This window comes from Mastigoproctus giganteus, chromosome 3, assembly GCF_048544385.1.
Source record: "Mastigoproctus giganteus isolate SK-2022 chromosome 3, ASM4854438v1, whole genome shotgun sequence".
Classification (NCBI taxonomy): domain Eukaryota; kingdom Metazoa; phylum Arthropoda; class Arachnida; order Uropygi; family Thelyphonidae; genus Mastigoproctus; species Mastigoproctus giganteus.
In genome coordinates, this window is record NC_143577.1 from 45,719,633 (window position 1) to 45,733,864 (window position 14,232).

A 14,232-nucleotide genomic window follows, 5' to 3' on the forward strand; every position below is an offset into this window, starting at 1 on the left:
TGTCGACTATATTTTACTATAAGTAAACCTCTACACTTGAATTCTAAGTGCTTACAGTGAGTTAGCTATTTTGTACTTGTATAGTAAAAAAGATAAGACCCCTTTTATGCACATCTTGTGTTGTGCAACAAATTGTCGAAATACAAACATTTATTCTCATTATAATATCGCTTCTACAAAAACAGTGTTTAAAAGAAATACAAACATTTATTCTCATTATAAATAACAAATATTACAAACTCAGTGAGATTGTTGAAGCCAGCAATTCAATTCATGGCCGAGTAGAAGTTAGGGCAATTTTTGACATTCTGGAATCAGAATCTCAAAATTTTTAATCAAATTTAATTAATCCAAAAATGGAATGTGCATATAACTGGATTTTGCGTACTTGACACTTCAACACAGCACTTCAGATGAATCACTTAAATCACAATAGTAATTACTACAGAATATGGTTAAGTAAAAAATACGTTTCAATTGTTCCAAAATATTTTTGTTTCTTGTTAATCTCTCATGTAACCCCTGGGGAGCTCCCACATAACCCCTGGGGTACGCGTACCCCCAGCTGGATAACGCTGTTCTATAATATAAAACACTTACACCTTTATAAGTATAAAATAATTATACTATTCTCAAGATATATAAAATAATTATACTATTCTCATCAGAGAATAGTATAATTATTTTATAATCAAACTGCCGTGTATATATTTAAGTTGTTTTTCAAAATTTGGAATTCGGGTTCAAATATTATAATAATGTCATAAATTTGTTCAACCATAAATTACTGTATTACATAGCTGCAAAACATGTAATACTCCCTCCTTTTCTTAACAGCATATCACACAGAATTTTTTAATCAGCCCTTGTAAATTTCCCAAACAAAAATTATTTTTTGCTTACTTACCTTTATCAATATTATCTTCTTTATCAGGATCCTCAGGGGATTTCTGCTGTTTACTGTACATATAAGGTCTGTGTTTAGTTAGAGCAAAATTTTCAGATACTTGCACCATACCCAGTGACTGTCGTTTTTGTCTTTGTTTTTGTTCCAAAAACTGCCGCTATAAATTAAAAAAATATGCAGTAGTAGTAATGGCAAATGATGCAAGAAAGCAAGCTTATACAGGGGGTCTCAAAAATATTGGTACAAACGTTTAGGGGAGTAGGTAACATCTAAACGAATGTGAATTGCATAGGAACCCATAACCAGAAACGTCACTGTAGGTCAGTACATGGCACTGTTCATCAGTCTGCGAGAGGGAAAATTTCTGGTTTACTCATTCAAGCAGTAGTCATCGCATGAAGAGCATGCATCGATATACGAACTGTGAGCTGGCAGACATGCACCTAGTGTATGGATTATCAGAGGGCAATGGACGAGCCGCTCAACAAATTTATGGAGAATGCTTCCCAGACAGACATGTACCGGAACCACCGTTTGTTTGCGCGTGTGCATCAAAATCTGTGCGATTATGGGTCATTTAGAAGTAACAGGAGTAGGGCGGGCAGACCACATTCAACGCGAACTCCCGCCATGAAAGAAAGTGTGTTGAATGCCGTCCAGAATAATCCTACTAACAGCACATGTGCCGTTGCCTCTGCCTTAGGAGTGTCTCATTACAGTGTACAGTGTACAGCGTGTCTGGGACGACGATTCTTTACACCCCTTTCATCTCCAAAGGGTTCAGTTACTGCTCCCCCAAGATCATCCTGCACGTGTGGCTTTTGTGCAGTGGTTTCTCAAAGAAAGTGTTCAAGACTTGAATTTTCCAGCCTATGTTTTGGTCACGAATGAGGCTTATTTCACTCGGGAAGGCTTATTCAATCAGCACAATGCTCATGTGTGGGCTCATGACAACCCACACGGTGTGCGCCCCCATGCAGCACAACATTGCTTTGCAATAAATGTGTGGGCAGGTATGGTCGGTGACTGCTTAGTCGGCCCATACCTGTTACCATCCTGCATGAACTCCACTAAATATCGGATCTTTCTTGAACAAGTTTTACCAGAGTTACTTGACAATGTTCCAGCAAATGTGAGACGCAACATTTGGTTTCAACATGATGGGGCGCCTGCCCATTATGGAAGGTGTGTTCGTAACCATTTGAACAGGTGTTTTTGGCGTCAATGGACTGGCACCTCCATAGCCAGGTGGGAAGGAGCAGCAGTGCGTGGCACATGCTTCTTGATTAGATCCGGGTTCGAGTCCGTCACCACCAAATACGGAGGATGCGGAAAGGTCAGGGAATGACCACTGCATATCCCGGAGCAATATGGCCTTAGTTGCTAATGCTCCTAAAAAAAAAAAAAAAAAAACCAAAAAGAAAAAGTCAATGGATTGGCCGTGGTGGACCCGTTGCCTGGCCCCTGTGCTCACCTGATTTATCGAGCCTTGATTTCTTTCTGTGGGGGGGGCCCTCAAATCTATCGTGTATGAATCGCCTGTGGAGACGGAAATGGATCTCGTGGCAAGACTCGTCTGCGCTGCTGCTGCTACTGTCAAAGAAACTCCAGGTGTGTTCGACTGTCTCCGCCAATCCATGCTGCGTCGGTGTCACGCATGCATCACGTCTCGTGGCGGAACCTTCAAGCATCTGCTGTAACATCATGAAATGCATCCATCTCGTACTCCATTGTTAATATTATGTCAAATAAATGTTTGCCACTGATTACTGTCTTGTGTCATTTCTGCTTCTTGTGCCTCTGCTACTACTTTCCCGTGACGTTTCCGGTTATGGGTTCCTATGCGATTCACATTCCTTTAGATGTTACCTACCTCCCCTAAATGTCTGTACCAATATTTTTGAGACACCCTGTATAGCTTGCTCTCTTGACAAAAAAAAAAAAAAAAAAAAAACCTACACAGTTCACCCATTGATACCCTCCACGAATGTAATTCTATAGCTGTAAATATATTTTCAATACTTTCAACGTTCATTACACGAGGGTAAATTAAACTTTATGCTTGGATGTGGAAGGTCACCAAACAAAATGGATGTAATAGACCGATTACATTCCTTGTTAGATTACATTTCTAGCAGAAATGTAATCTAACAAGGATGGTGTAACTGGCCACCTACTTTAAACTTTACCATATTAATAGAGATTATTGAAATTCAACCAATAATAAAGCAATTGTGATGAAAATAACACTCGACAATGGAACTGTTTTGGCTATTAAGACATCTACTGTCCCTTGTGTCCTCAGGTAACATGAAGTATTGTGCAATACATAAATTAATGCTTTTATTTTCTATTTAATAATAAGGGAGGAAAAGTGCTTCTTTTAGATTGTCATTGTTTTTCAATGTTAGTACAACCTGATAAGTATTAAAAAAAAAAAAATTCAAGAAATAATTTCACAAATAACTATGCCACATTACAAGCTTCTAAAAGTGGAGTGTTCTAATACACCTGAGGTCACCAAATTATAAATGCAGTTTTGATATATAAGTATACCTTCTTTCTAAATTCTTCATTTTATAAATTCTAGAGATGATATAAAAGTGGTGAGCTTCAGCTCTCAAAGATTCTTTATAGCTCCTGATGATATAGCTGCCATACTAACATGGACTCTTCTTAGATTATTTATAAGTACTGATAACCCCAGAGGCTCACATCTGGTGAGTATGAGCTTGACACACCCAGGGTCCTGAGCTGGATATCATCATTCTTCTCTTTCTTGGTGATTCCCTTCTACTTTTTTTCTCTCTCTTAGGGTAATAAAAAATATTTTTCGGCTGGCACAGCAAAAGCCTCAGGCTTCCTTGCACCGTACGACTAATAATAATAACAGTTAAATGTATTCTCAATGTGTTTCTTGACATAAATGTACATGAAGACTCATTCTTTACGCTTTTTAAAAAAGAAAATCTTCAGATGTGTGAAGAATGTGTAAGAACCTATGTTTACACTTAACACCATCTTAAACATATTCATGTTAAGAGATGGTAACCCACCAACAGTTTACTCTTTAACTATTAATAGGGCAGAGTGAGCTACTAGGCCTAGTAGCAAAATGAATCATCAGTCGTTTGCCACAATTTTTTTTTTTTTTTTTTTTTTTTTTTGAGATATTTTACCTCCCTACTTACAAATATCTGAGCAGAAAGCTGTTGTTTCACTAGACTCTTTTTTTTTTTTTTTTTTTTTTGGTAGTAGTTGTTGGCGCATCGGCTTCTATGCACCTCCCAAGGTTTTTGCAGTACTTTGATCCAAGCCCGCGGCGGGATTCGAACCCGCGACCTTTGGGTTGCTAGGTAGGCACTTTACCCACCCAGCTAGCCCGGTCAGCTCACTAGACTCCTCACCATATGCACAAGCAATTGTTGATATATAAAGTAATGAAGGAAAGTATGTATTTGAATATTTTATTTATTTTTTTTTTTTTTTTACCAAACCAAAGGTGGAAATATCGAAATATTTTTTCACTGCATAAATGATGGTGAACCACATCTACAGATTTAGCAGTGGGAAAGCCACTGATGATTCCTTCAACTCTGTCAATATTTACTAAACCACCACAGTGTAGTAATAAAAAAAAAATACAAATCTCTTTTTTTTTTTTTTTTTTTTGATTTGGTAGTTGTTGGCGCATCGGCTTCTATGGCCATATTGCACCTCCCAAGGTTTTTGCAGTACTTTGATCCAAGCCTGAGGCGGGAATCGAACCCGCGACCTTTGGGTTGCCGGGCAGGTACTTTACCCACTCGGCTAGCCCGGTCGGCATACAAATCTCTCTCCTATATTCAGCACATCACAAACTCAACATGTAAGGTGAGAGTACTATTTCGATGAATTCTGAAATTGCATGCAAGTCACAGAGTGCATCTACTTATTACCCACCAAAGCAAAAGGCTGTTTCATCACCACTGAAACACATAGGTATATGAAAGACAGGGAGGATATAGTTCCCTTTGCATTTATGCCAATTACATTTGATTACAATAATAATAATGAATTTCTCATTTACATTAACTGGGTTAGTTTAGAATGAAAAGAAAATTAGCACTTAAAATTTATAAAATTATGCATGTGAGTATATTCAAAGAAAATAAAGTAACCAAAAATGGCTAATTTTTTAGCCATTTTTGGTTACTTTATCAATAACATGTATTAATGTGAAAAAATAATTCTTTATTCTAATAATAACAGTAATTATTGAATAAAGAAAAGTATTTATTTTCAAAAAGCACACATTTAATTCATTTTTACAAACAGTCATATATGAAAGTGCACAAATATCTGTACCATTTACAATGCATAGCTGGGGAAGCATATTTCTGTGCACTGATCTGTGAATGGATAACATTATAACGGTTGGAACATAAGTAGTTGTCCTTCACAAACACAATATAATGTGACTCTTTTGTTTTCAGGTCTGCTGCTTTATTTTATTTTTCTTTCTGTCATTCTGGCAAATTTTTCTTTAAAATTCTGTAAGTAGTGATTCACAATGGCCACATAAATACTAGTTATAAAATAACATGGAACATGTACAAAGCTCTTGCAATCACAATTTATTATTACCTCTTCCACAATAAATATTAGAAATAAATGTTTTATATACTTTTCTTTAATATATGCTATGCTGTTGTTTTTTTTATATTGCTTTGCTCAGTATGGTCACCAATTGGTTAGAAGAGTTTGCACCTTCAGTGAAAATGCTCAAGTCAATATACCACTTTCACAGTGGGTCATGTAATTTTTGTGGTACCATGTGGATCTAATCTTGCAAGGTACATACCATGTTCAAGTAAGCTTTTCCAAGACTACAGCCAGTCCTTAAAAATAGTAATTATTCTATTAACCTTGAAGTTTCTTGAGCACATCATCCTTAAAAACTTTTACTATGCAGAAAACTTTTTTTTTTTTTTTTTCCATTTTCCATGGGTTGAGATACCTTTGGGGAAAAAAATATGACTGAAAAGTACTTCTAATCTGTATTATTATTATTTTTTTAATAATAAATATCAGACTAATTTCTCACAAAAAATGTATATAACTTATGTACAGTGCACAGCATATTATTTGTTTTTTCAACTGCTATTAATATATTATATATATATTATATTATATAAGATATTCTTTATATTTCTTCTGCTGCTCAGCCATGATGTTCTGGTTCTCTAAGTGGTCTGATATCTTCTTAATTATGCAGCTGGTCAAGATCTTGTACACTGTTGGGAGACAGGTGATTGGTCTGTACTTTTCCAGGTTTGTGGTGTCTTTGTCCTTAGCTTTCAAGTAGGTGATTCCTTAAGTCAGAGACTCTAGGACTGTGTCAGGGTGCATTATTATCTGGGGGAACTGCTCTGCTCTGCTATGTGCCTGTGTGTGCAGCTGAAATTCTTTTACCAGTAGTTGTGGATGTTATCTATTCCTGGGGCTTGCCAGTTGTGGAACTTCCTGATCAACTATAGCTAACTCTGCTACTCCACAGGTTTCCCAAGAACTCCTTGAATACCTTCTGGTTGGAAGGGGATCTGTTGCCTTCCTTCTATTCTTGTCTAATTTTCCTATAGAAGGCTCTCTGGTTTTCATCAAATATCTTGTTATCTATTTTCCTCTAGGCACTCTCTCTGTAATGGAAACATCTCTTACTGAGTTCCAGGAGTTTCTTCTTGAGGGTGTCAAGAGTGTCATTCTTTGATCCTCTGATTATAAATCTTGTGTTTGCTGTGGATATTGTCTTTCTTGAAGATGGCCTTTACTTTCACAATTAGCTTCCTACTTCTGTTACCTCATTGGTAGTGGGTCAGTTGACCTATCTTCACTCTTATCTCTTCTATCGTAGCCTTCTTTTCCAAGCTGGTGGTTCCTTATCATTGCATTTTGTATTATGTTGGTCTCTCATTTCCCTTCCATCCTGGCAGCTGCTACTGCGGCACAGCAAATGACTGTGCAGATGGTGTCTAGTGTTACTTTGTTGTTGTTGAGATAATCTGGTATTATTCACTTATTGAGGTGGTCTGTGACTTGCCACAGGATTCTGTTGAGTATATGCTTTGGTATGATGTGGGTCTTTGTGGGGTCCATTTCCTCGAATTCTGCTAGGGCTTTCTTCCGCTCTCCTATTCTGGATATTGCGTTCTTGTCTGTTTCCACTTCAGCTGCTCCAAGCTATAATTCTTGTACGTGCTGTTCCTCCTCCATATTCATTATTCTTTGTAGTTTGTTTCTCAGATCCTGCTTGATTTTTTCCAAGATTGCAGGAGCTATCAGGTTCTTCTTGACAATGGTCCATCTTTGGTCTGCTATTCACTAACCTGAACAGTTGGAAATCATTAAAACCTTTACAGTACTTTACATTACCATACCTTACTTACTATACCCATTACATTTATATTACCATACCATACCCATTACATTTATATTACCATACCATACCCATTACATTTATATTACCATACCATATCCATTACCATACTTTTTACATTACCATTGCCATACCCATGTGCAGTACTTTACATTTGTCAATGTTAAAATTCAGTTGCCGCCTCTCAGTCAATCTGCTCAATTTTTCTAGATCCTGTTGCAGTAGCATACTGTCACTGGTGTCATTAACACTAATGACAGTACGCTACTGCAACAGGAAATCCAAGTATTGTTTACACAACGACAGATGGAAGTTTGTTCCAGCAATCAACCACCCGCTGGCTAAAGGCAAATTTCCACACATCTATTCTACAACTGTCTTTCCTCAATTTGAATTTGTGTCCCCTCAGGCAATTAATCTTGGCAAGAGGAAGAATCCCATCAGCACTGAGCTTGTTTAAACCATTCAAGGCCTTATACACCTCAATCAGATCTCCTCACAGGTGCCTAGTCTCCAGACACTGCAATTTGCAGAGCTTAAGCCTTTCTTCGTAAGAGCAACCCCTTGTTCCATTTGCCAATCTCGTTGCCCTTCCGTGCAGTCGTTACAGCAGTTCTACATACTTCCTAAAATGAGGCCTTCAGACCTGTATACAGTAGTCAAGGTGTGGCCTGACCATTGCCTTATACAAGGGGATAATCATCTCATCCCTGCTAGAAAAATTCCTATTTGACAAAACAATATGAGCTACTTTTGCAGACTGCCTGCACTGCTCAGAAAAGTTCATATCTGACTGCACAATTACCCCTAGGTCTTTTTCATTCTCCACTACTCTGAGTGTAGTACCACACAGTTGATATGTCACTCTGGGATTACTGCTAGTCATATGCAGTACTTTGCATTTGTCAATGTTAAACTTCAGTTGCTAAATCTCAGCCCATCTGCTCAATTTTTTTAGATCCTGTTGCAGTAGCATACTGTCATCAGTGTCATTAACAACCCTGCTAAATTTTGTATTGTCTACAAACTTGGACATTAAACCTGATATACCTTCATCAATATCATTAATAAATACAAAAAACAGCAATGGGCCCAACACCGAACTCTGGGGGACTCCACGAAGAGTAGTGTCCATTGATTACCACTCTCTGTCTTCTCCCAATCAACCATCCCTTTATCAATAAATCCATAAAATCCAAGTATTTTGATATCATTTACTTGGATTTTAGGAAAGCTTTTAATACTCTTGCACATGGAAGACTACTTTACAAATTGCTGCTGTAGGGCATTAATGAGGCAAATTGCTGCTATAGATAAAGGGATGGTTGATATTTTATGGTTGTTATGGATAATTTAATTATTTATATAATCAATTATTAATCATTCAGTTATGTATAAGTTTGTGCTATGGCATCATGTCTATGCATAGCCAACTACTAAGTAATTACAAAGTGGCATCATTTAAGTATATCTCATATTGTGAATACCTTCACGAGTTACCATGATATTGCACTACCTTGAATAAGTAAGGCTTCACCAATGGAGTTGTTGTTATTTGTTTTTAGGAGCATTTTTGGTTTTTAGGAGCATTAGCAACTAAGACCATATTGCTCCGAGGATATGCAGTGGTCATTCCCTGACCTTTCCACATCCTCCGTATTTGGTGGTTACAGGCTCGAACCCCGGTCTAATCAAGAAGCGTGTGCTACGCACTGCCACTCCTGCCCACCTGGCTACGGAGGTGCCTTTCACCAATGGAGAAGACTACTGTTACTTATTCTTGGCGGATACCACTACCCAGATGCCACCATTTCAGAGCTTATTGGCTCTTTGTTGGTGGGTGGGCAGGTACCCTGGTGTTGCAATGATGACAACCCAATTGCAAAATATAACTCCACAATATCAGAGATGCCTGATGGTGTACAGTAATTAAGAATTATATAATTTGTTTAGGGCAATAGCCTCAGGTTATTTGAGGTAGTGCAATATTATGGTAACTTGTTGTGAAGATATTCACAATATGAGATATACTTAAATGATGCCACTCTGCTACTGTTTGTTTGTTTGTTATTTGGTTTTTTAGGAGCATTAGCAACTAAGGCCATATTGCTCCATGAATTCGTATTTGGTGGTGACGGGCTCGAACCCCGGTCTAATCAAGAAGTGTGTGCTACGCACTGCTGCTCCTTCCCACCTGGCTACGGAAGCACCTACTCTGCTACTTAGTAGATGGCTATGAGTAGACATGATGCCATTGCACAAACTTATACGTTAGTTAACTTCTTTGTAACCTGAAGCTATTGCCCTAAACGAATTATGTTATGTCATTCAGTTATGGAAATTATTTCATGATGCCCATCACTACATGTGACATCAAATAAAAATTGTTTGTTAATGTGCCATATTTTAGACATTAGGTGTAAAATTGTTACACGTTAGTATTTAGTATTTAAGGTCTAATGACACCAGGGGTTCCTCTCATCTCTGCATTGTACGCATTATTTGTGAAACAGTACTCTATAGAGGCCAGAGATTTAAAAAGTATATGGGTATTGTTCTACAGTGTAGTGTAATGTCGTGGTGCATTATATCTACTGACCATTTAGCCATTGGGCCCCTAATGGGACTCACCATTGCCCACACTTTGCCACGAGGAGGCAGGTCAGGTACCCAGTAGATTATAGTGCCTACTTTGTTATGTACATTTAAAACAAACTTGTTTAATTTAGTGTCATTGCTGCATGTTCAGTTTGCTGAATGTTTTAACCGCTACCTGTTCATTTTAAGAGATGAAACATAAAATGAATAGAATTCATTTTATGAATTCTAATGAGGGACAGATGCTAACATGCTTTCTTTATGCAAATTCATCAAAGGAGCTTCACCACATTTTTTTTTTATATAAGTATCATTTACCTGTTTATGCAAATTTAATTCTTTCTCAATGGCTCACCTGAAGCATCATGAATCTCTCTCTCCCCCTCCAGTTGTATGGATTCACCCAATACGATAATTGTACTTGCAGCGGCGTGGCATTTAAAATTATCAACAAACTTTCAGGATCTATTGCACAATTCACAGCAAGTAATCCAGTTTTTAAATCATAATTAAATACTACTTTATATCATGTTCACAAATTCAGATGCATCTTTGTATAGCAGAAAAAGAAGTTGCAACAAAACTAATTATGAAGTGCTTGACAGATAACGTTAGTCTTTATGTTAGCCAGATTCACCCATTTGCAGGGTTATCATTCTCATCATGTTCTGCAATATAATGCAGCTGATAGTTTAGTATACTAAACTATACTTTGCCTTTGTTAAAAGTTACCCCAACCTTTGGAAGGATGCACACCATGGCAATGATAAAAAAAAAAAAAAAGATCTCAAAGTTCAACCACATAACATATAGACTGACCTGAAAAATACTAGTCACACTGTGCCTAGATTTGTCAAGCCCTGAAGTAGTCTTATCTTGTTCTTTGGAATTTTTGGTACATTCACTCAGGCCATGGTGTGCCAGTTCTTAATGGTATTCCAGATCATATGGTTTTGAAGTGTATTAATTTTGCATAGTTATGTGCATTGAGGGGACCAACACACATTTGTGCAGGCTGATAAACCTGGAATAACTCACAGGGGAAATAACTCTACTAATCAACCTTATACCAACTAACTATACCTGCAATCCAAACAGGCTTTTAATAATTCCTATAGCCTTTGTTGGGATCTCACATCCCATCAAAAACTATTGGAAAAAATTTGTGCCTGTCCTCTCAGACAAGTGATATGTAGCAAACCCACTATATTTTCATGAAGTAATGTAAAAATAAAATGCAGATCTACAGAGGAATATGTTTAATAAATCTAGTGCCATTCAGTATTCCTTACATCCAAACCCTGCTTTTGTTTTTAATATATATTAGAATTAAGTATACTTCCATACCTGTTGATTAATCTTTTGCTGACGCATTCTAATTGCTGCCAGTTCTTCATCCATTGTAAAAGTGAAATGAAAACAGTTCCCTGAAAATTAAAACATAAATTGAAAATATCAAAAAAAAAAAGTTTAAATCATTGCATACTAAAATCTTAATACTGTAAATTATGTTTAAAAGTTGCATGATTTATCTGGAAATTATAAAACTGTTCCAATTACTTAGTAATATAAACATATCTTTAAGTAAAATGTAATAATATCAGGACAACATTATTAATCAAACAGAATACATAGTATGAGAATCTATGCACTCTGCCAAGTGTATTATATTTATTACACTGGACATAAATTCAAACCTATACTAACTACATAATATAAAAATAACATAAGGCCATATAGCAGTGCATGCCAAAAAATTTCAGGGAGCAGGATACTGTACTTGCTTGCAGAAAAAAAAAAAGAGCTTTCACCCTCCCAGGGTTTTCCCATCCTTATAACATGATTCAGCACTCTTTGGTGCCTCATCAGAGAGCAGATAGGGAGAAACTGCATCTTGGGAGCTATACAGATAAATCCAACTGATTAAACATAGCTAACTGATGTACAGAGTTACAATTATTAAAGAATTAGGAATAATAAAAATCTAATTCCATGGGGATAATAAAACTGTTATATATTTATACTTTAATCAATCCCTAAATGTAAATACATCACTCTGAGGTGGAAATGGCATATCTACTTTAGGGATGATGGCAAAAACAATCTATGGAGTGACAGCATATATACTCCCCATGAAGAGGTTTGACAACTTTTTCCTCAGAAGGAGTGATAGCCATTGTCTTCTGGGCATGAAAAGTGTGCTTCTGATAGGCATTACGTATAAAGGGCAAATTCTTAATTCTGAAATGAATATCAACCTCAAGAAACCTTTACTGTGAGTCCAACCAGAAAAAGAGTTGTAAGATGTCCTTCTACCATAATAACATCAGACTGCAGATCAATCTGCAAATAAGGAAAGCAATTGCAAAGTTGCAATGGGTTGTGTTAACCCAATCCTCATGTAGTTTGGGTCTCGCTGCTTCAAACTTCCTTCATCTTAGTCCACTGAAGGTTACCATTCATGGATGCAAGTTTAGGGATGATGAAGTTGTTGAAGTGAAAAAATAGTTTAAAAAGACTGATGAGGAAATACCTTTTTGTCCAGTTAGTATAAAGGCGTAGAAAAAAATGAACAATTGTATAGAAAAAAAAGCATGTGTAAACAGGATGGTGAAAACACACCAATTTGCAGTTTTTTAAATAAATTTTCTGATGAGAAAAGAAATCAAAAAGCTTTGTAAAGGAAAACTTTTTCAGTGACCTTTGTATAGCTACAGTATAGAAATAAATGCTCAGTGCCACTTATACTTATGATGATACAAATGGTCTACAAAATGGCTGTCACCTGCCAAGTACATAAAGAACCCAGTCATTTTTTGGAATCAAAAAATAAATGGCAAACAGTAAAACAACATTAAGATGAATTAAAGTAGTTCTTCCAAGCATGATTGCTCTTATTAAACTAAACCACCCTGTTGTCTAATTGGAGGTGACTTAAGATTTCTATATTTACTGAAATACTGCTTTTCTCAGTACAATCTGGACATCTCACTGTATGCATCACCTTGGTGGTATTCTCAAACAACCCAAAGTGCTTATTAAGTTCTGAAGAAACTAACTTTTATATCTTTAAGAAATTATATTAGACCAGTAAAAAAAACTAAGTTAAGCATTTTCACTGAATTCTGAAATTTTTGCAAATAATTTAAGAACTACAGATATTTTATAGAAAAATTTTTGACTCCAGGAGAAATCTGTGTATGTATGTATGTGGACATATTTTATAGAAATATTTTACTGAAAGCGTGATAATACTAGAACTGTCTCAAAAACTGTAAACCTGTGGAAAAATCTTAATTCAAAAGGCCTTTTCAGAAGAACAAAAAAAAAAAAAAAAGAAGCAAACTCGTTTCTATTGTACTGAGACATTGAAAAGGCACACACTGGAATTTTACGAATACTTGATATATTTGTTTAAATGAAGACGACAATTACTTCTTCTTTGAACGAAAGTTTTGCTGCATGTCTAAAGTGATCAAATGTCCGAATTTTGGCGAATCAATCTTCTAACATCGCGTAATAGATCTGTTCAACTTTTACGAAGAGTTGTGCTTTTGAACCGGATGTCCTGCTATTAAATAGAAAATTGAAACGACACGGAAGGGGGGGATTCTATAAACTTTTTCTGATATAAACAAAACAAAAAATCGCAATCAAAATTATACTCTAGTATCAATTATAACTATTAATAACAGGTTACTTAATGAAATTCAAGATCCTGCACTAATCTTACCTAAAAATAAATGGGCTTCACGACAGTATCACAAGAAATCAATTCCTTACGTCAAAAATTTGCCAATTAGGTTTGAGAACCTAAAAATCTTGAACTATTTGTAAACAAATCAACTACAAAAACACGAAAAGGTATGCAAGGTGCCATACACGCCCTCTGCTGGCTAAAGAAAATCACACTCTCTAGATTTCCAAAACTATAACGTTCCAATTGCAAACTATCATTGCAGAAAGCAGTTTACCTTTTTTTTTTTTTTTATTGCAGAAATGGAGTTGGTTGTGTTAGAATTTCAGGAGCATCAGCAGTTTAGACTGTATAGTCGCGTATATAATATGTCTGTAAATTGCACGTGTTCTATGGTCGATTTGCTGTTTGCTCCAAGAAAAACCTAAGTTACCTGGAGAAAAAACCATTGTGCCCTTAGCTGAGGCCGACAAACTCAGCCACGTTGGGAAAAAGGCCCACAAAAATTCATCGCGTCATCGACAGGGTTCAAACTCCGATTTTTTACACCCGGCGTGGCAGGACGGTGATAATACCAATTGTGCTACACGAGGGGAGGTGAATAAGGAAATATAG

At 36.4% G+C, this 14,232-nt stretch overlaps 1 protein-coding gene across 1 annotated transcript in view; it reads right to left on the minus strand.

The window, feature by feature from the left end:
• LOC150087928 (tubby-related protein 3-like) overlaps positions 1–13,752 on the minus strand; it is a 106,858-nt gene extending 93,106 nt beyond the window's left edge. The window contains exons 1-3 of the mRNA XM_090369966.1: positions 13,654–13,752; positions 11,268–11,347; positions 908–1,064 (exon numbers count right to left, since the gene is read on the minus strand). Coding sequence (XP_090226092.1) covers positions 908–1,064; positions 11,268–11,321 — 211 coding nt within the window. The 5' untranslated portion in view covers positions 11,322–11,347; positions 13,654–13,752. The remainder of the gene's footprint in view (positions 1–907; positions 1,065–11,267; positions 11,348–13,653) is intronic.
• Between the last annotated feature and the right edge of the window lie 480 nt (positions 13,753–14,232).